The 23,566-nt window shown below is 45.0% G+C and overlaps 1 protein-coding gene across 2 annotated transcripts in view; it reads left to right on the plus strand.

Moving 5' to 3' along the window:
* Positions 1–23,145, plus strand: part of NKAPD1 (NKAP domain containing 1) — a 50,788-nt gene extending 27,643 nt beyond the window's left edge. For both annotated transcript variants that reach the window (XM_073602443.1, XM_073602444.1), the window contains exons 6-7: positions 52–105; positions 20,878–23,145. In XM_073602443.1, coding sequence (XP_073458544.1) covers positions 52–105; positions 20,878–21,385 — 562 coding nt within the window. In that variant the 3' untranslated portion in view covers positions 21,386–23,145. The remainder of the gene's footprint in view (positions 1–51; positions 106–20,877) is intronic.
* Positions 23,146–23,566: the final 421 nt, after the last annotated feature.

The following is a 23,566-nucleotide window of genomic DNA, read 5'->3' on the forward strand; positions in this document are numbered from 1 at the left end:
TTTCTTTCTTTCTGGCAAACTGCACACTTTTAATCTCCTTGTTCTTTTCAGATGGGGGCATAGTGGGTATAAAGAACTATACCCTGAAGAATTTGACACAGAAAGGTATGTATAAAAATGTATGACTGGAATACATTTTGTATATTTTCCTTTTGATGGTGGTATATAGTTTTTTTTTATAATACACTGATCAGCCATAACATTTATGATCACGCTCCTAATATTGAGTAGATCCCACTTTTGCTGCCAAACAGCCCTGACTCATTGAGGCATGGACTCCAGAGTAGCTTCCACATGAATGGCAGGATTAAAAGTTTCCCAGCAGAACGTTGCCCAAAACACACACTGCTTGCTGGCTTGCCTTCTTCCCATAGTTCATCCTGGTGCCATCTCTTCCCCAGGTGAGTGATACACACACGCACTAGGCTATCCACATGATGTAAAAAGAAAATCTGACTCTTCAGACCAGGCCACTTTCTTTCATTGCCCTGTGGTTCAGCTTTAATGTTCACGAACCCATTGTAGATGCTTTTGGCTGTGGATATGGGTCAGTATGGTCACCCTGACTGGTCTGCAGCTATGCAGCACCTGATACCTTTCTATCAGAAACCAGCATCAACTTTTCTAGCAATTCAAGCTATAGTAGTTCTAATGGGTCAGACTACACAGGCCAGCCTTTACATTCCATGTGTATCAATGAGCCTGCCCATTGACCTGTCCCCAGTTTTCCTTCCTTAGACCACTTTGGTAGGTTTTGACTACTACAGAGCAGGAACTTCCCATAGGAGCTGAAGATTTGTAGATGCTCTGACCCAGTTGGCTAGCCATTACAATTTGGCCCTTGTCAAAGTTACTCAAATCCTTACACTTGGCCATTTTTTCTGCTTTCAACGCATCAACTTCAGGGATAATATTTTCACTTGCTGCCTTATACAGTGGGTAAAGAAAAGAATAACTCCCCTTTTAAAATAATCATATTTTGTTGTTTTAATCAGCGATTTCCATGTGTTCAAAGTAGATACCTCCGTTTGTTTCCATTTAATGAGTAGAGCTTTCCTAGCGTAAAATAGTAGAAGCCCTATTAGTGTTCTGGTTGCTCAGCGGTGGGCCAAGGAGCCCACCAGACCAAGCAAATAGATCAATACAATCAGGGGAACATGAATCATAGTCAAGGTTTCAATGAAGGTCGTGACCTCCGCCCAGAAGGGCTGGATTCTAGGACAGGACCACAACATATGGTTGAAGTCTGCATTTGCGATACCTCACTTCCAACAGTTGGAGGAGGAATTCGGGTTCATTTTGGACAATCTCCGGGGTGACAAATAGACTCTATGGATCAGTTTAAATTGTATCAACCGATCACTGACAGAGATGAGCTGTAAGAAAGGATATTCCCAGGCGTCCTCCCAGTCTTCTGAATCCAGATCCGGGATCTCGCCCTGCCACCTTGAGAGCAAGTCCTCCAGACCAAAGTGGACTGAAGGCAATAAAGCTTTGTGAATGGTGGAGTTGGGTTTGACCAGAGGAGTAACCAGTATGTGGATTCGAGGTTGGACCGGAGGAGGAGTACCGGGGTGGAACCAAATTGGGTAACGAAGGCGTGGCGAATTTGAAGAAATCTAAAGAATTGTTTGTTGGTGAGCCCGAATTTCTCCTTGGAGTCAAAGGTCAGAAGGGAGCCATTGATACAAATATTCTCCAGGTTTTTGATACCTCTAGTAGCCCAGAACCCTGGGTCTGGGATAGTCATAAACTCTGGTAAATGCGGGTTGAGTCACAGGGGGGTGTCTGGAGATCTAGTGTGGGGGTTACTTTGTAGTTTACAGATTAACAACTGCCACACCCTGATCACCGCTTTCATGGAGGGTGTGAGAGGATAGGGGGCTCTGACTCCCCTGTATAAAGCATTACTCAGCGCTTCGTAGGAACCGAGGTGGGCGGCCTCAAGGACTACAGCAGCACTGGTTATATCTGAGGTTAGCCAGTTATGAGCATGTGACAGTAGTGCAGCATAGAAATAATTCTGAAGATCCGGACAGGCTAGGCCACCCTCTGTCCAGGGCCTTTTGAGTATAGATTTGTTGATTCTGGGTGGGGTGAGATTTCCACAGAAAGGGGGTTATAATGGAGTCAATTTTTTTGGAAGAAGGCTTTGGGGATCCAAATTGGGGAGTGCCTTAGAGCATATAGAAAAACTGGGAGGAATTTCATTTTAAGTAAGTTTATCCTGCCAATGAGGGATAATGGCAGGCTATTCCAAGCCTGAAGCTTCAGTTTGAGTTGGGTTAGTAAGGGATAGAGGTTTAACTTAGCAAAGTCAGAGACTCTAGGGGTAATGGTAATTCCCAAGTAACGGATAGAGGAGGTCCAGGCTAGTGAGACAGAGGGGTCTGCATGAAGTTTTGCCTGAGAGTCAATAGGTAGTGCTTGGGATTTTTCCCAATTGACTCTGAGCCCAGACAGTTTGGAGAAATCAGAATTAATACTCAGAGCTGCACGGAGGGAGGGTCCCGGGTCATTAAGAAACAGCATGAGGTCATCCGCGTATAGAGCGAGTTTTTCAGTGATGGTGCCTACTTTAATACCCCTCACAGAATTTGAGTTTCTGAGGGCCGTGGCAAGGGGTTCCATGACCAGGGCAAACAAAAATGGAGAGGGGAGGACCCCTGCCTAGTTCCCCTCTCCACTGGGAAGGGGTCAGACAGCAGGCCCCCTAGTTTGATCTGTGCTGTTGGTGATTTATACATTGCATCTATCCACTTGCAAAAAGAGGGACCGAAACCAAAGGTCTGCAGAACTAATTTCATATATTGCCATGTTACCATATCGAAGGCTTTTTCGATTATCTAGTGCTACCATTACCCGGGTTTGTGAATGAGAGTTTGGGAGCTGCAAATGAGTGAGGACTCTTCTCAGGTTGATGTCAGTAGATTTTCCTGGCATGAACCCGGTTTGATCAGTGTCGATCAGGTCTGTTAGAACTCTGTCCAATCTAGTGGCAAGAACCTTGGCCAGAATTTTTAGATCACAGTTCAATAAAGAAATAGGTCTGTAAGAGGCACAGTGTTTCGGGTCTTTGCCCGGTTTGGGGATGAGAATAATGTGGGCTTCGTACATAGTGGGTGGTAAGGAGTTGTTGTCCTCTAAGCAGTGGGAGAAGAGTAGCTGAAGCTTGGGAGCTATAATCTTGGTGTATCTTTTGTACCAGTCACCCGGGAGACCATCTGGGCCAGGGGTTTTGGAGGGAGGTAGTGAGGCGATGGCCAACTCCTATCACATGGGTTGTTATTGGGGCATCTAGGGCCCCGATCTCTATAGATGAGAGGCTGGGGAGATGTAATTGTTGCAGTTCAGATTCAAGAACCTCAGGAGCAGGGCAGTGGGGTTGGTGATATAGATTCCTATAAAAAACATAAAATTTGAAGAATTGCATCAGGATCAGTGATACTAATCCCGGTCTCTGATAATAATTTGGGGACTATAGTTTGAAATTGTGGATCCGCCACCAGATTGGCCAACAGGCGTCCGTTTTTATCCCCTGATGCAAATATTTTACCAGACAACAAACGGACATCAGTTTGGGTAAGAGATGTATAGTGTATAACTATATTTCTCCTGGCTTGGGCCAGTTGGAGATAATTGGATGGTGTGGGTTGCTCAGCAAAGGAGGCAGAAGCGTCACCCTCCAGACCCTCTATCCTTGAGGTTTCAGAAGCACAATCGGTTCTGGCGGCTTTGATGGCAGAAATATAAGCGCCTCGGATCGTGGCCTTGAAGGCATCCCACACCACCCCAGGAGGAGCTGTGTCTGTATTGTGAGACCAGTAATCTTCGAGTTGTGGGGATACGAGCTCAGACACACTGTCATTTATAATCCATCTGGGAGCTAGCCTCCCAGGTGCCCGGATCTTTCCGTCTACCCAGCCGGAAGCATATTTCAAACGGAGAGTGATCGGAGAGTCCCGCTAGGAGATACAAGGCCTCAGAAACTTTAGAGAGCGCTGGAGCTCTGCCAAACGCAAAATCAATTGTGGAGCCGGATTTGTTGGTTGTGGGCAGGTGTGAAAAGACTCTGGAGTCAGAATGTTTCCATATCTCAGTTAGAGCAAAGGTGTCCGCCCATTGAGTGAGATTGGGGGAGGCAGTTCGCTGGGGGTTAGAGGAGTCTAGGGCAGGATCAAGAATTGAATTAAAGTCTCCAGCAAAATGATGTGTGGAGGGAAGAGGAGCTAGTTTCTCGCTGATGGAGAAAAGTATAGTGGGGTCTACAGGAGGGGGTAGATAGATATTTACAAAAGCCCAGAGGACTGAATGAAGTTCAAGTAACAGAATTATGTATCTGCCATTGGGGTCCGAGTTCACTCTCTCAACTTTACATGGTAGGGCTTTATTAATTAGGCTTGCGACTCCTCTTGCATAGGTCGAGTATGTGGCATGAAAGGCCTGCTCCACCCAAGATCTAGGCAGAGCCAATATCCTGCTTCCCATGAGATGAGTCTCCTGTAGAAAGAGGATGTTTGGCTTGTGGGACACTAAGAATTTGAACATTAGGGAACGTTTACATTTGTTATTCAGGCTTCGTATGTTCCAGGAAACCAATTTAACATCAGACATAGCCATCATGTAATAATTTTGGACAGTTAGTGAAGACTATCATCATATGTTTCAATATTGATCTTAGAAAAAAAGCTCCTCCAGCAAGCAGTGGCATGTGATAAGCATGACAGTGTAATCAGACAATTGAGTAGTTATAACCTTAGTACAAAATTCCCTACTACTTAGCCAATACCCCAACATAACCAGGCTTGTAGTTTAATTCCCTAAACTTTGGTATCAACAAAAATCGCCTATGAGAGGCTCAGAGTTCCAGGGAAGAACCCTGATGGTGTCTAGCTTCTAACAGCAAGCGGGGGGGGGGGGGGGGGTGTGATTCCCATTACATCCGATGGAGGACTGAGTAGTCCATAGATGCCCTATGCGGGCTCAGTTTCATTGAGATGGTGTGTTGAAATGTCTTGCTGTAGCTCCGATTGGCTAGGAACAAGCAAATGCAGAGGAGAGCATTGTCACAAGTAGGGGGGGTGAGCCAGTCCCGTTAGGTGTTGACAAGGATGAAGAGGGGTATCGGGCAACTGGGAGGAGAGGTCCCCCTGTGCGTCCCCTCCGTGGGTAAGCCGCCTCGCTTTACCCGCCATACCGTACAGGATTGATCAATCAGCGGTGGAAAATGAACAGAGAAACCTTGGAACTGTAGCAATAGCCGGATGGTATATTGGGGAGTAGGCAAAGATTCATGCAGAGACAGTAGCCAGTTATCTGCCTCTTCAGGGGATTCAAAAAACTTTACGGAACCACCGTGTTGAACTTGCAGGCGACTTGGGTATAGCATGGAGTACTTGATTTCCCGTTCCCGTATCCGTATTCTGACATTAGTGAAGGTTTTGCTATGTCTTTGTAGGTCTGCGGAGAAGTCAGGATAAAGATGTACCACAGTGTGCTCAAAGGAAAGGGTGGGACGTTTGCGGGCTTCACTGAGAATGCGATCACGGTCTCTGAAGTTCAGAAACCTAACAAGGAAGGGCCTTGGTGGGGCCCCAGGGGTGCTCCGGCCAGTTGGGACTCTGTGGGCCCTTTCCACCACGTAGGTCGGAGCGACCTCAGTCAGGTTAAGAAGTGACTTAGAGAAGGCCTCCGCAAACTCAGCTGGGCAGTCCCCCTCCGCCCCCTCCGGGAGACCCAGGACCCTGACATTATTCCTCTGGAGGCGATTTTCCGCATCATCAGAATTGGCCACAAGGGTTTGGACGGTGCGCTGCAGGGAATGGAGGGCATCATCATGGCGGCCATCATCATGGCGGGCAGTGAGATCCTCCGTGGTAGAGATCCGCGACTCTCAGAAAGTCTGCCCCTGATTTTATCCAGATCTGCCCTGATGAGGTTACATTCCTCTGCCAGGTGGTCAATGCGAACCAGTAGGGAGGTTCTACTCTATGGCCGCGAGGATAACAACGGTGTCGCTCGTCTGTGGTGGCGCCTGCGGAGGGGGAAGGGCCTTCGGGTTCTCCATCTGGTCCATATCTGATAACAATCTGAGTTGATCCAGGATGGCACTGGGACACTGAGCGGGCTGTGTGGGAGCCTTTTTGGTCGCAGATTTACTCTTTGAGGGCATGAGTGGGTGATCTGGAGAAGTCGGATCAATTTGCAGGGGGGAGGGTATGTCCCTTTTAAGAGCCTATGAAAGGTATAGGAGGTGATTTCCTGCAGGCCTGGCAGGCACCTGAGACTGATGCAAAACTGTGCTCTTTGTGGGACCAAATGAGATCGGCTGCTGGTCCCCAGCTGCCCACACCCAGTCTGCCCCCTCCAAGGATGCTGAGATGGGATGGAGTATGGAATGACAGCTTTACTATACATTGCTGCACCTGGGTGAGGAGGATGAGGCTGGCCCCGTAGGCCTCAAGATGGCGGCGTCCGTGGGGATGTGGAGGCGGTGTCTTGTCGAATAGTGTCAGCCCTGTACTGCGCAGTCGCAGTACAGAGGACAAACGAGAGCCGAAAGTCTCCGAAGTTCAACAGCTGATCGTCAGCTGTACACGGCGCCTGCGCTTTTATTCTTACCCTGTTTCCAGGTTCATTCCCTACTATCCAAGTGGACATAGAGTAAGAATAAATAGATGCCGAGCGCAGTGAGGCCGTGCCCAAAGGGTAGCGAGCGAAGCGAGCCCGCGAGGGGCCCTCTTACACAGCCATCACTAATAAGTGCCCAAGCGCCGTGTACAGCTGATGGTCAGCTGATCAACTTCGGACACTTTCGGCATCTCCTTCTCCTCTGTACTGTGCAGGCGTTGCGCCTGTGCAGTACGGGGCGGACACTATCTGATAGGAAGACAGTTCTCGTCAGAACAGCGGCCGTCAGGGATCCTCAGATGGGTACTCAACCGATCCGTCCCCTCCAGAGACAGTCACAGGTGGGTGAGGACCGGCGGCCGTTCGTCCCACGGATCGCAGCACTCTAGGCCGGAGGATGCTGGAGGCTCTGTAGGCCTCAATATGGCGGCAGGCCGCGGCTGTGTGGAGCGGGCCGGATGGAGGCCTAATCTGCCAGCCAGGCTCCTCAATACAGGCTGGAGCTAAGGTAGGGGATGCCCAGGGACAGATGGATGGAGGCTCCGTGGGCTTAGGATGACGGCAGGCCGTGGCTGAGCGGATCAGGCCGAGTGGAGATCCCACCGTCCGGTGAATTCCTCAATACAGGCTGGGGCTGAGAGAGGGGATGCCCAGGGACAGGTAGGGTGGATTTGGCGGCTCACCAAGGATGGCGATGGATTGTGGCAGGATTTGTGGAGCTCTACACGAGCACATCCTCCTCGGTTCACATCCGGACACGCCCCCCCGCACATCTAGACTTTGCAATATTTGCCCACTCTTCTTTGCAGAACTGCTCAAGTTCAGTTAAATTTGATGGTGACCGTTTGTGGACTGCAGTTTTCAAGTCATTCCACAAATTTACGATGGGGTTTAAAACTTGGCTCTGACTAGGCCATGCAAGGATATTCACCTTTTTCTCTTTTAACCACAGTGTGGTTATTTTTGCTGTGTGCTTTGGGTCATTGTCGTCATGTTATGCGGTAAACCTTCTTCCCATTGACAAATTTCTCTCAGAGGGCAGAAGATTTTCCTCCTATCCTGACAAGTGCTCCAGTCCCTGCTGCAGAGAAACACCCCCTTAATAGGCTATTACCACCTCCTTGCTTTACTGTAGAAATGGTGTTATTTGGATAGTGACCTGTATTGGATGTTCGACAGACATATTGTTTGGTGTCGAGGCCAAATGATTAAATTTTAGTCTCATCTGACCAGAACACCTTTTTCATGTGGCCTCAGAATCTTCCAGGTGCTTTTTGGCAAAGCTCAGTCGTGACTGCGTGTGGCCTTTCTTGAGGGGTGGCTTTTTTTCTTGCAACCCTCCCATACAAGCCACATTTGTGGAGAATTTGTGATATTGTTGTCACGTGCACACAATGACCACTCTTTGTCATAAATTTCTGCAAATGCTTCAGAGTTACTGTAAGCCTCTTGACAGTGCCTTGCCACTCAATTGATTGTTTGCTTCAGTTGTACTATCCGGGACTGAAATGCTCCAGGAAAATTATTTTCATGCTGAGCTAATCAAAATGATCACAGCTGATCGCAAGACTTCTGGTGGATGAGCCTTGGCCTCTTCCCAACAGACCAGACCTACTGGCCCACATCCACCTGTTTTGATCTTGTTTCTCAGTCACTGGCTTTAATGGCATGGTTGTTGCAACCAAATTGTAAAGGATAGGGGTATTTCTGACTTCTCACTTTGCTCAGAGCAAGAAAAGCCAACTCCTGCAAGAGTTGCCCTCATACATAAAGGGCCTTCTTTGCATGGTGCGAGGATGGAAGGCTTAGCCCCAGGCAATACTCTTGCTCATATTCTGGCTTTTCTTAAGTTTGGTCATGATCACCATCTAGCCTTATGCACTCTTAAAGAGGAAGTAAACCCTGATGGGTTTTATTTCCTCTTTTGTTCCCTGCAAAGTAAAAGCATAATGAGCTAGTATGCATCGAATACTAGCCCATTATGTGCCACTTACCTGCAAACGAAGCCTGCGATGTGGCCGCCTCCATCTTCACCCCTCCTTCCTTCGGGGGTTGTGGACCCTCGCTCTGTAACTGGCTGGAGTCGCGTGATGTAACTCCCGCATATGTGCGTGGGAGCCGACGGCACAGGCCCTGTACAGACGGCACGATCGTGCCCTTTCTTCAGTGTGCATGCGCTGATGATGTCGGAGCAAGTGTACGGTCAGGCTCAAAAGTTTGCATACCCTGACAGTAATTTTGGCATCAATATTGAAAATATGACTAATCATGCCAAAAAAATGACTTTTATTTAAGGATAGTAATCACATGAAGCCATTTATTATCATATCATTTTTTGGATCCTTTTTAAATCGTAACGATAACAGAAAATCACCCAAATGGCCCTGATCAAAAGTTTACATAACCTGGAATGTTTGGCCTTGGTACAGAAACAGAAGGTGGCACACGCAGGTTAAAATGGCAATTAAAGGTTAATTTCCTACATTTGTGGCTTTTTAAATCACGATTAGTGTCAGTTTATAAATAGTCAATGAGTTTTAGCTCTCACATGGATGCACTAAGCAGGCTAGACACTGAGCCATGAGGAGGTAGAAAAGAACAGTCAAAAGATCTGCGTAACATGGTAATGAAACTTTACAAAGATGGAAAAGGATATATAAAAGATATCCAAACCTTGAATATGCTAGTCAGTACTGTTCAATCACTTAAGAAGTGGAAAATGTGGGGATCTCTTGATACCAAGCCAAAGTCGGGTAGATCAATAAAGATTTCAGCCACAACTGCCACATCAACTGTTTGGGATACAAAGGAAAACCCACAGGTAACCTCAGGAGAAATACAGGCTGCACTGGAAAAAGATGCTGTGGTTGTTTTTAAGGAGCACAATACGATGATACTTGAACAAAAATAGCTGCATGGTCAAGTTGCCAGAAAGAGGCCTTTACTGTACAAGTTACACAAAAAAGCCTGGTTACAATATGCCCAACAACACCTTTTGACATGCCTCATTGGCTTTTTTGTGGCATTGGCGCAGTAAAGGCTTCCTTGTGGCAGCTCAACCATGCAGCTTTTTTTGTTCAAGTATCGTTGAATTGTGTATAAAAAGAATTCAATCCGGATGGCCGCACTCCTTCAAAGATTTCTTTATTGGTTAAAATCCATACAGCAAGATGAAATTGCTTGCTAACATGTTTCACACCCTAACGGCGGAGCTCAGGTGGTAATAAGAGAGATGGGGAGCGGATGTAAATACAGATGAAGCTTTACTCACTCGCCCGCCACTCCCCTCCTGCCATGCAGCTGGGTTCCCAACAAGCCACGGACCAGTACCAGTACGGGGTCCAGGTGTTGGGGACCTCTGTGCTATCTTGCCTAACAGTACTTGTGCATAGAAGTTGTGATCTCTTTATTGCTCCCGCTCTCTTTTTCATAGCTCTCTATTTCTTCAGAAGACATCTTTTTCTTCAGAAGTCTTCATGGACACAATGGCATCTCCCCTTCACCAATCACCAATTGTGATAGAATTCTGATTTATGTTTCTATTGCCTGACGGCTCACTTTGCTATGAAAATAAACTGTCAGTCAGGAAAATAGGTGATCATATAATTTTTTTCCAAGCCGATTTTGCTGCAGTTGGCTGCTTTGTTGTGGACATTTTCCCTTGAAAGTAATATTTTTTTTTTTATTTATTTATTTTTTTATAGCTGCTATCAACAGCTATCTTCATATAAAGGGCTTACAAAAATCTTTAGGAACAGGTAGCATTTAGATGGGATAACTAAAAGAATAGCAAAGCTCACATTAACCTCTTCCCAGCCGCCACACACCGATGTACGTCGGCAGAATGCCACGGCTGCGCAAAGTCCCTTCGTAATCTTGTGTTAGCGGGCCGCGTTCGCGCGACGAGGAGAGGCAGAATGGGGAAATGCCTATTTAAGCAAGGCATTTTCCTGTTATGACGGGAACTAACTGCTCCCTGTCATCAGGAGCAGTGATCTCTGTCATGTCCTAGGTAGACCATTCCCACTACAGTATGAACACGCTGAGGGAACACAGTTAACCCCTTGATCGGCCCCTAGTGTTTAACCCCTTCCCTGCTAGTGACATTTACACAGTAATCAGTGGCTATTTTTAGCTCTGATAGCTGTATAAATGTCAATGGTCCCAAAATAGTGTCAAAAGTGTCCGATCTGTCTGCTGCAATGTCGCAGTCCCGATTAAAAATCACAGATCACCGCCATAACTAAAAAAAAAAAATTATAATAAAAATGCCATAAATGTACCCCCTATTTTGTAGACGCTATAACTTTTGCGCAAACCAATCAATATACACTTATTTTTGTTCACCAAAAATATGTAGAAGAGTACATATCGGCCTAAACTGAGAGAGAAATTTTGTTTGTCAGTCTTTTTTTGTTTATAGCGCAAAAAAATAAAAACCACAGAGGTGATAAAATACCACCAAAAGAAAGCTCTATTTGTGGGGGAAAAAAAAGGACGTCAATTGTGTTTGGGTACAGCGTCGCACGTCCGCAATTGTCAGTTAAAGTGACGCAGTGCCGAATCGCAAAAAATGCTCTGGCCATTAAGGGGGTAAAATCTTCCGAAGCTGAAGTGGTTAATCAACTTAATATAGCCGTACGTATATCTATGGCCTCTTATTGAGGTGGTTATACCAGGATCATGGTTGAGGCTGCAACCATGATCCCAGTAACTTCTTTTTAACTGTTTGCTGACCAACCGCCGCAGTTGTACTGTAGAAACATGGCTCGGCTGCGCGAATCGCCGTTATGTAATGTCGGTAACATAAACGGCCACTAGGGGGTGCTTGCATGCCCCCCGCTCGCTCCACGAACCGATGCAAGTGCAATCGCTCGGGGCACACAGAGAATCAGGAGCTGTGTGTGTAAACACAGTTTCCGGTTCTCTGCACAGTCCACATCCCCCTTCAGTTAGAACACGTACTAGGACACACATTAACCCCTTCACTGCCAGTGACATTTTTATAGTAATTAATGCAAGTTTAATCGCACTGATCGCTGTATTAATGCCAATGGTCCCAAAAATGTGTCAAAATTGTCCTCCATAATGTCGCAGTCGCAATAAAAATCACTGATCGCCGCCATTACTAGTAAAAAAAAAAATTAATAAAAATGCCATAAAACTATCCCCTATTGCTTATTGTGATTTGTTTAACAAAAAAAAAAAACTATATAGAAGAATATGTATCAGCCTAAACTGAGGGAAAAAAAAGTTTTTTTATATATGTTTTGGGGATATTATAGCAAAAAGTAAAAAAAAAATGCATTTTTTTCAAAATAGTGTCAAAAGTGTCCGATCTGTCAGCTGCATTGTTGCAGTCCCGATTAAAAATCGCAGGTCACCGCCATTACTAAAAAAAAAAAAAAAAAAAATTATAATAAAAATGCCATAAATCTACCCCCTATTTTGTAGACGTTATAACTTTTGCGCAAACCAATCAATATACACTTATTGCGTTTTTTGTTTCCCAAAAATATGTAGAAGAGTACATATTGGCCTAAACTGAGAGAGAAATTTTGTTTGTCAGTCTTTTTTTGTTTATAGCGCAAAAAATAAAAACCACAGAGGTGATCAAATACCACCAAAAGAAAGCTCTATTTGTGGGAGGAAAAAAAAGGACGTCAATTTTGTTTGAGAGCCACGTCGCATGACCGCGCAATTGTCAGTTAAAGACGCAGTGCCGAATCGCAAAAAGTGGTCTGGTCTTTGGTCAGCCAAATGGTCCGGGGCTTAAGCGGTTAAAGTCCTTGATTCTGATGCTTTTTGATGCTTTACAGCCACTAGATCATTTTTACAGGTCGCGGAAGTGTATATTTTCCTCTCCCGCTGATTTTACTGTGCTCTCCCTTCTGATCGAGGACCCGGCAACTATAGGACCGGTTCCTTCGCATTCACAGAGAAGAGTGATGTTTGTGATGTCAGAAACTGGAAGCCATGAGGATTTCATCCTGTCTGGTTTCGGCTGGTTTGTTAACAAATCATTAACGGCTTGTACAGCATCTGATCAAACCGATCTCAGTTTGATCAGATGCTTTGGAGGAGAGTTATGGGGTCTAAAAGACCCCAGATCTCTCCATAAAGAAGACCTGTCATACCCCATGCTATAGCAAGGGATGTTGTTTCCTCCCTTTCATAATAGCAATAAAGTTGATAAAAAAAAAATGTAAAGATAGAGTGTAAAAAATAAATTTAAATAAAATAAGTAATAAAATGGTGTGAAAGTGTAAACTCCTGCGCTGTCGGGGGGGGCTATGCTAAAAGGACACTGCTGCAACACCTAAGTACTGATCCAAGGCAGGACAAATGGGACAAAAGTGGGGGAAGATGGTAGTTGCGCTGTGATGAAGGGGGGGGGGGTGGGGAGGGAAGCTACAAAGATGACTAAAGTGGCAAAGTGAACTAAAAAAGCAGAAACGGGCCAATGCATGAATAGATCCTACATGCTAAAAGAACATGGTGGGGATGCAGTGCAGTGCAACGTAGCTGATCAACATGACTATAATGTTGCGGGCAGACAAAGCCTAATATATAAAGGTAATCATGAAACAGTGACTGCTTGAATATAGCAAAACAAAAATGCATATACCAACACAAATAGGGTGAATAATGACACAATGCAAAAAAAAAAAAAAAAATTATATATATATATATTGCAAGAAAAATATATGTGGGCTAGTGCCCCATTAGCAAAAACGTGCCAGATCCTGGTGAACTACAAGTGACAAATCCCTAGGACAAACATGAATATTTGTTCTATCATCCAGTCCAAAAAGCAAAAACACGTGATGAGAAACACAAAACAAGTCCAATCGTGAAGGGAGGGGGGATCTTCAGTGATGACACCTCCGTGTTTGCAAGCCACTTACCTTACAGCTGTAAGGTGTACAGCCTGTGTTGCAAATGACCCGCAGGTGTAGATGTTCCGTGTATACAGGCAGTGACAATGATGAACATGCCAAGCGAAATAAAAAAAATAAAAAGTATACAGCATGTAAAATAACTCTGCAACGACCACAGTGGAGGGGGGGCAAGACACACACAGGGGGAGGTTGCACTCACTTTCATGAAGTGAGTGTGGGCATCAATCCACGAGCGCCGAGCTCGTATGCCTCCAGGAGTGTCACCAATCTGGAATCTGTCCCCGTGCCTGGAATATGTCCCCGTGTCTCTCTCCTCAGTGTTCGTCAGGTAGAGTAGTGATGTACAGTGTGAGGGGGAAAGAGACGCACATAGCGTGATCCCATATAAAAGGTATATTTATTTAATACAACAAGTCCAATCAACTTACATTTAAAACAATGCTGCAGTGTGTAGTAACTACGAGCGCCGAGCTCATCTCCTGTTGTTTGTCTATGGCAGCGTCCCGTGCTCCAATCCTAATGCATATCGTCACGTCACGTGACTTCTTCAGAGGATGATCCTCTGAAGAAGTCACGTGACGTGACGATATGCATTAGGATTGGAGCACGGGACGCTGCCATAGACAAACAACAGGAGATGAGCTCGGCGCTCGTAGTTACTACACACTGCAGCATTGTTTTAAATGTAAGTTGATTGGACTTGTTGTATTAAATAAATATACCTTTTATATGGGATCACGCTATGTGCGTCTCTTTCCCCCTCACACTGTACATCACTACTCTACCTGACGAACACTGAGGAGAGAGACACGGGGGCAGATTCCAGATTGGTGACACTCCTGGAGGCATACGAGCTCGGCGCTCGTGGATTGATGCCCACACTCACTTCATGAAAGTGAGTGCAACCTCCCCCTGTGTGTGTCTTGCCCCCCCTCCACTGTGATCATTGCAGAGTTATTTTACATGCTGTATACTTTTTATTTTTTATATTTCGCTTGGCATGTTCATCATTGTCACTGCCTGTATACACGGAACATCTACACCTGCGGGTCATTTGCAACACAGGCTGTACACCTTACAGCTGTAAGGTAAGCGGCTTGCAAACACGGAGGTGTCCTCACTGAAGATCCCCCCTCCCTTCACGATTGGACTTGTCTTGTGTTTCTCATCACGTGTTTTTGCTTTTTGGACTGGATGATAGAACTAATATTCATGTTTGTCCTAGGGATTTGTCACTTGTAGTTCACCAGGATCTGGCACGTTTTTGCTAATGGGGCACTAGCCCACATATATTTTTCTTGCAATATATATATATATATATATATATATATATATATATATATATATATATATATATATATATATATATATATATATATATATATATATATATATATATATATATAATTTTTTTTTTTTTTTTTTTGCATTGTGTCATTATTCACCCTATTTGTGTTGGTATATGCATTTTTGTTTTGCTATATTCAAGCAGTCACTGTTTCACGATTACCTTTATATATTAGGCTTTGTCTGCCCGCAACATGTCATGTTGATCAGCTACGTTGCACTGCACTGCATCCCCACCATGTTCTTTTAGCATGTAGGATCCATTCATGCATTGGCCCGTTTCTGCTTTTTTAGTTCACTTTGCCACTTTAGTCATCTTTGTAGCTTCCCTCCCCCCCCCTTCATCACAGCGCAACTACCATCTTCCCCCAATAAAATGGTAAAATGTAATTTCCTGTAGTTTGTTGCCATTCCATGGACGTGCAGTTTTAAAGCGTGACATGTTTTCTATTTACTCAACGTAATATGATATTTTATATTTTTCCAAAAGTTGGGTATTACAGTGAGGGGAAAAATTATTTTATCCCCTACTAATTTTGTACGTTTGACCAGAGACAAAGAAATGATCAGTGTATAATTTTATTGTTAGGTTTATTTTAACCATGAGAGACAGAATAAAAAAAAAAACAGAAAAACGCATTTCAAAAAAGTTATAAGTTGATTTGTATTTTAATGAGTGAAATAAGTATCTGACCCCTTCGCAAAACATGACTTAGTGGCAAAACCCTTGTTGGCAATCAGAGGTCAGACATTTCTTGTAGTTGTCACCAGGTTTGCACACATCTCCCTCTCCTCTTTGCAGATCCTGTCCAAGTCATTAAGGTTTCAATGATGACGTTTGGTAACTTGAACCTTCAGCTCCCTCCACATATTTTCTATGGGATTAAGGTCTGGAGACTGGCTAGGCCAATGTGCTTCTTCTTGAGCCACTCTTTTGTTGCCTTGGCCATGTGTTTTGGGTCATTGTCATGCTGGAATACCCATCCACGACCCATTTTCAAGGGCTGAGGGAAGGAGGTTCTCACCCAAGATTTGACGGTACATGGCCCGACCCTCGTCCCTTTGATGCAGTGAAGTTGTCCTGTCCTCTTTGCAGAAAACACACCCAAAGCATAAGGCTTCCACCTCCTTGTTTGACGGTGGGGATGGTGTTCTTGGGGTCATAGGCAGCATTCCTCCTCCAAACACGGCAAGTTGAGTTGATGCCAAAGAACTCGATTTTGGTCTCGTCTGACCGCAACACTTTCACCCATTTCTCTTCTGAATCATTCAGATGTTCATTAGCAAACTTCCGACAGGCCTGTACATCCTTTCTTGAGCAGGGGGACCTTGCGGGCGCTGCAGGATTTTAGTCCCTTATGGCATAGTGTGTTACCAATTGTTTTCTTGGTGACTATGGTGCCAGCTGGCTTGAGATCATTGACAAGATTCTCCCTTGTAGTTCTGGGCTGATTTCTCATGATCATTAAAACTCCATGAGGTGAGACCTTGCATGGAGCCCCAGAGCAAGGCAGATTGAAGTTTTTTATTTTGTTTTTTTTTTTTTTTTTTTTTTCCATTTGCGAATAATTGCACCAACTGTTGTCACCCTCTCACCAAGCTGCTTGACGATTGTCTCGTAGCCCATTCCAGCCTTGTGTAGGTCTACTCAGCTCTTTTGTCTTTAGCCATGATGGAGAGATTGGAATCTGATTGCTTCTGTGGACAGGTGTCTTTTATACAGGTAACAAGCTGAGATTAGGAGCACTCCCTTCAGGCTGGGTTCACACTGGTCCGACAAATGCTCCGACATTGGGAGCTCATGTCGCATGACGTGGGAAATTCAATGTTTCCCTATGGGAGCCGTCCTAACTGGTCCGACACAAGTCGTTCCGACTTTAGAAATGCTCCCTGTACTACTTTGGTCCGACTTTGATTCTACTTCAGCCCATTGACTATCATTAAAGTCGGATCGCCGTCTCGCATGATCCGACTTCGGCATGCAACATGTGCTCAGATGATCTTGAGGGGGAACTCCACGCCAAATTTTAAATAAAACCGGCATGGGTTACCCCTCCAAGAGCATACCAGGCCCTTGGGTCTGGTATGGACCTCAAGGGGAACCCCCCTACGCCGAAAAAATGGTGTGGCCCCCCCCCCCCCCAAATCCATACCAGACCCTTATCTGAGCACGCAGCCCGGCCGGTCAGGAATGGGGGTGGGGACGAGCGAGCGCCCCCCCCCCCCCCCCGAACCATACCAGGCCGCATGCCCTCAACATGGGGGGTGGGTGTTTTGGGGCAGGGGGGCGCCCTGCGGCCCCCCCCCACCCCAAAGCACCTTGTCCCCATGTTGATGAGGACAAGGGCCTCTTCCCGACAACCCTGGCTGTTGGTTGTCGGGGTCTGCTGGCGGGGGGGGGGGGAATCGGAATCTGGGAGCCCCCTTTAATAAGGGGGCCCCCAGATCCTGGACTTTGGGGGTCTTCTTCCGACTTCGGGGGTCTCTCCGGCATCTCCTCCCGGTGTCCTGATCTTCTGCCGGCTCCTCCGCTATCTTCTTCAGCTCTTTCGCCAGCGGTGGCCCGGACTTCTGCCTTCTGGTCTTCTTCTCTCTTCTCTTCTTCCGATGTTGACACGACGCTCTCTCCAGCAGGAATGCTCTCTGAACGCTCCGCAATGGACTTATATAGGCGGTGACCCGGTCCCCTTATGAGGTCACAGTCCCGGGGCATGCTGGGACTGTGCCGTCATAAGAGGGCGTGGTCATCGGGTGATGTTGAGCACGCCCCCTTATGACGCCCCCCCGAAGTCGGAATAAGACCCCGAAACTAACTAATAAATTACTTTAAAAACCTGTGTACTGTGTTTTTTTTTCATTTACACTTTTTTTTTTTTTTAGGTGAATGGGTAGGGGTACGTTGTACCCCATACGTATTCACAAAGGGTGGGGGGCCGGGATCTGGGGGCCCCCTTATTAAAGGGGCTCCCGGATTCCGATAAGCCCCCCCGCCCGCAGACCCCGACAACCAACGGCCAGGGTTGTTGGGAAGAGGCCCTTGTCCTCATCAACATGGGGACAAGGTGTTTTGTGGTGGGGGGGGCCGCAGGGCGCCCCCCTGCCCCAAAGCACCCACCCCCCATGTTGAGGGCATGCGGCCTGGTATGGTTCGGGGGGGGGCGCTCGCTCGTCCCCACCCCCATTCCTGACCGGCTGGGCTGCGTGCTCGGATAAGGGTCTGGTATGGATTTGGGGGGGACCCCCACGCCATTATTTCGGCGTAGGGGGTTCCCCTTAAGGTCCATACCAGACCCAAGGGCCTGGTATGCTCCTTGGAGGGGGAACCCATGCCGGTTTTTTATTTCAAATTTGGCGCAGAGTTCCCCCTAAAGATTCATACCAAACACCGTGCCGGGCATTGGCGGGGATCCAAGTCGGATCCCCGTTCATTGAAAGTCGGACACATGCCGGCTTCACGGGCAAAGTCGGATCCAAAGTAGGACGGCTGTCGTGTCGCATCAGTGTGAACCCAGCCTCAAGAGAGTGCTTCTAATCTCAGCTCTTTACCTGTATAGAAGACACATGGGAGCCAAAAATCTTGCTGATTGATAGGGAATCAAATAATTATTTCACTCATTAAATTGCAAATCAATATTTTTTTTAAATGCATTTTTCTGGATATTTTTGTTGTTGTTCTGTCTCACTGTTACAATAAACCTACCTAGTCTAAAATTATAGACTGATCATTTCTTTGTCAGTGGGCAAATGTACAAAATCAGCAGGTGATCAAACACTTTTTTTTTTTTCCCCTCACTGTATATAGTGTTTGTCTTCACTAAAATTCAATAAAGTGCATTTTTTTTTTTTTCCCCAAAAAATATGTGACATACAGTTGCAACACCCCCTAGAGCTGCACGATTCTGGCCAAAATGAGAATCACAATTTGTTTGCTTAGAAATTCCAGTCACTATTGTCAGTCTTGCCTAGTTTTCCATTGCTAGACTATAGAACACCTCCAACTCTTCATAACATAAGGAGGAGGTATAAGGCCAGCCAGGTTAAGAGGAAGGAGAGGCTTCTACCTCAGGTGCTGTCGTGGTGGATACAGCAATGGTGGGGGACTTTCTCACCTCTGAATCACTCTCCTGCACTCTTTGAGACTGTCAATTGACAGGTCAGCAATGCTGTTTACACTGGTAGTTTGGCACTCTTAATTTAAACATGGGAACGCTGCAGTTTACAGCTGGTCCTGTCTTCATTAGGAGCTCTGACACTTCTGATGCATACAGAGCACTGGTTACACTGAGAAAGCTACTCTTCCAGTGTAAACAGCATGATGGATCTGTCAATGTGACCGTTCAGCCTTGCTCTGCATGAACCTCTTACCAACCACATAATACGTATGTGTGTTGGCAAAGAGAGCAGGAAGTAATACACACGTGCTACACATATGCTTCCATGGAGGCTGAAGTTTATGTCACTGACCGCTCCCAGGCATTAGTTCTGATCGGGAGCTGGCGGCACATGCTTCTGATCATGCGACAGCCAATCACAGTAGTCAAGTGATCGAGAAGTCCTTCTCACACGCACCATGCTCGTAACTTTCTCCCTCGCCTGTGCGCTCCTCCCTGACTTTACCATCAAGATTAATAATAAAACTAACATTCCCTACCATTATGCCAGAGTGCTAGGTGTAATCCTGGACCTTGACCTGTCCTTTCGGCCCCAAATCCAATAACTGTCCAAATCTTGTAGACTTCATCTATGTAACATATCTAAAATGCACCCCTTTTTAACCAATGAATCCACTAAGCTACTCATTCACTATCTTGTTATCTCTACACAGACTATCCCCTTCATTCTAAGATTGAATCTCCTGCCAGATCCATCTACCTTAGCACTGCCTGCCACCCCTGATCAATAAAATTCAAAATATGAACAACATACAAAGCCATTCACTCTGATTCAACTCTGCCACAAGCTACTTCACCAATCTTGTCTCAATATATCACCCAAATCATCCTCTCTGCTCCTCCCAAGACTTCCTGCTCGTTAGCTCTCATCTCCTGCTCCCATGCTCATCTCCAGGACTTCTCCAGAGCTTCTCCCATCCTCTGGAGCTCTACTTCAATCTGTCCAGCTATCTTCTACGCTGTCCACCTTTTAGGCAATCTTTGAAAACACATCTCTTCAACAAAGCCGATCCCACCTCCACCTAACAACTGAACTTTTAAGTCTTCTATGAGCTCTTCCCTCACAGTTATTACTATAGGTGCACTGAATTAAAATTTTGATACCAAAAATTCAGGGTGCATTTTGCCGCAACCGAAAATGATTTTTTTTTTTTTTTTTAATATGTTCTTATATATAATTGTATTATATTTGACTTTTTAATTAATAATATGACTTTATTGTCGTTCATTGTTGGCACCTTTTGCGCAAGAAAAATGCATCCCTCCTCACTGGTCCCTTGCACTTCCGTTGTGGTGTTAAAAATCCTGCTTGCTGCATTTTTGGTCAGTTAAAAAAATCTGCACCAAAAACGCATCTCCCTGTTGAAATGCATTGAACACACAGCAAGAATGCATTAATAACACAATCGTGTTACGTTTTTTGATGTGGTTTTTGAGTCGCATGGCCTATAAAAGACACACCGTAAGCACAGTAAAATCGTGTGCATTTTCGGCAACATTATCGGCACCCTTTTATTTATAGGCAAAGTGCCGAAAACATAATTTTCGGCCACCTCCTAGTTATTACCTTTTTGTACCACTTGACCCACCCTATTGGATTGTAAGATTGCATGAGCAGGGCCCTTCTTAACCCTCTTGTATTGTAACTGTACTGTTTGCTTTTATTTTGTAAAAGCACTGACATAATAGTAATCAAATGAGTATTTCTTATGAAAATCTGTTGCTTAGGTCTAAATAGTGTAGATGCTAAAACTAACCCTAAGTGTAAACTTCAAGCCCCAACTGAGAGGTGTCCTGACATTTACTGTTCACTATTCCTCTTTCAGCGATCAAGGGGAAGAAGGAAGTAAAAGGAAAGCTAATGGACAAGAGAAATCAAGGCACAAAAACCAAAAAGAACAAGAATCTCGCAAACGTAAACGCTCAAAGAAGGGTCACAAGAAGAAGCAGAAGAAGCGTTCACACAAAAAACTTAAGAAAAGAAAGAAAGAACAGGTGGAAATTACAGAGTCTTCAAGTGAAAGCTCAGATGAATCAGAGGAAAAGCGAAAGAAGTCCAAGAGGAAGAAGGCGACCCGGAAAAAGAGGGCAAAGAAAAGGCCATCATCTTCCGGACAGGACAGTGATTCATCAAGTGATGAGATGAGCAGTACAGAGGTTCCTGAAATGGAGGTACGCAAAGAAAGATGGACTGAAAAATCTAGCAAGAAACATCATAGTAGTCATAGCAGATCAAAGTCCAAAAAAGACACCGACACAGAAGCCAGGAAAAGTAGAAGAACCAACTGGAAAGTGGCCAAAGATGAAAGCTCAGAGAGCTCCGATGAGGACTAAATGTCTGCATATCCTTGTATTTCTGATTTTATCAGCCTGAAATCACAGGCATATGTTCGTATATTATATATTTTTTTTTTTCAAAACAGTTCAAATGTGCAATAATATGTTTCAAAAAATATAGTCCTATGGCAACAGTGATTGTCATGTTCTTGTCCCTTAAATTTGCCGAATACTAAAAGGTTAAACAACTAGAACATTTAAAATAATTGAAGGGGAGAAAAGTATATGGAAATGTAAGAGGAGAACTGGGGACTGTTTGGTAAATTGCTGTGCTACTGCAGACCCAGTATAGTTCCAGTTGGGTTAGTTCACAACTATTGAAAGCCTCTATGCCTCACAAATCTGTATATCTTTTTGGTTCAGTACAGGACACAGAGCTTGTATTCACAGACCATGAGTTATGCAGACGACCTTTAGGTGATTGGACACTGGCTGAAAACTTTGCTAGGACCACCCCTAATGCAAGCTCATATAACCTCACCCACTCTGCGAGACTCCAGTTTTTTTGCTAGTGTCTATAGATGATGGACCTCCTGTCCTTTTTGAAAACTTTTTTTTTTTTTTTTTCTTCCTAAAGCAGTATTAAATCCAAAGCCAAGAATGTAATATATTGCAGCGTACCAGTCACTAGATGTGATGGCTGCATTGGTTTTCTTTCCCTCTGTTTTCACCTGGTGATTTGGCCAGTAACACCCCTCCTGTATTAAAGAACCTTCACTCTTTATGAAGGAGCACAGGGGCACCTTTCAACAACAGCTTTGTTAATCTGGGGAGAGAGGAGTGTGTTAGATGCACTAACAGATTTAAATACACTAATCAAATTAAAGCTAAACTCCAGCTAATGCTTTAAATCAGTTACAGCAAACAGTTTTTTCTTGCTTTTGGGATAGATAAAATAAATAAAAGCTGATCATTGTAAGCACCCCTGTCAGTGGTAAGTGGTTTATCTCAACACTGTAACTGCTACATCTGAAGAACAGCTAGGTCTATTTTTCAACAAAACAAACTGACAAGATCACCAGGTGAAAATAAAGGAAAGAAAGCCTAAAGAGGGAACGAAAAACAAATGCAGCTATGTAATAATTGGTAAGCTGCACTATAATAAATATTGGCTTTTTGGTTTAATGCTGGTTTAATGCTGTCCTAACCACTCTCCCTTTTTCTTTTTTTTTATCTAATGACACTTCTACCAAGATTTGACCACTTACTTTTTTGTATCAGTACCCCTAGGTGTTATATCTTGGGGACCTTAGCCGGACCCCACTGTGTGGGGCCAGCCTGTAATGTTTTGCTTCCAGGACTGCATCCTGCATTAGGTGATCACATTGTCCTGAAGTACAATGTGTGTAGTTAGCCACAGGGTGCTGTATAGGCTTAGGACTGTGGTCCTTCTCTTTTGTTTCGAGACTCTGAAGACCACTTTGGAGGTATGTCCACCGTGACAGGCAAAGTCTGGATCCCTGTACATTGCATTTTGAGACTGGCTCCTGGCTAATATAGGCAACTCACAGTGCTTAGCACACAATGCATACATGCATTGTATGACGATGCATACATCATCAGAGGAATAGAGAGTTGTTCATGTACACACTAATTTTTTTTTCTTCTTCTTTTTTTCGTTCAACTCAGCAGGCTTACAGACTTCCTGTCGAACCAACCATTTTCAAATGATTTTCTTGTGTATACCCTGCATTACTTCCTGTTGTAATTGCCTCTAACATTTCCAGTGCAATAATTAAACTCAACTTCATTTTTAATTTGGCATTGCATTTCTTGGACTTAAAGGATGAGTCTGCTTTTATAACATGTGGCACCTGTATTTAGGGTGTAAAATGTTACAAGACAGCATCTGCTCACACTCCCTGATCCTCTCCCTGTGGTAGGGGTCAACCGATTATCGGTGCGGCCAATTATTGGGGGTTGATATTCACATTTTTTTAAATAATCGGTATTGGTCACAAACTTACCAATATTGGTCTCCGCCTTCCGCGGCGACCATCTTTTTTGGGGCCCACTTTGTCATCGGCCCAGGTAGAAGAAGCCAGGACTCAATGTTTGCAGTGCACCGCAGGCTCAGTGTGGGGAAGCCCTGGGCCTGCAAACGTTCTGACAGTCTGAGTCCTGGCTTCTTCTGCCTGGATAGGGCAAAGGACGCCACCTTCCTCACTTCGGGCAGTG

This window comes from Aquarana catesbeiana, linkage group LG10, assembly GCF_042186555.1.
Source record: "Aquarana catesbeiana isolate 2022-GZ linkage group LG10, ASM4218655v1, whole genome shotgun sequence".
Taxonomy (NCBI): domain Eukaryota; kingdom Metazoa; phylum Chordata; class Amphibia; order Anura; family Ranidae; genus Aquarana; species Aquarana catesbeiana.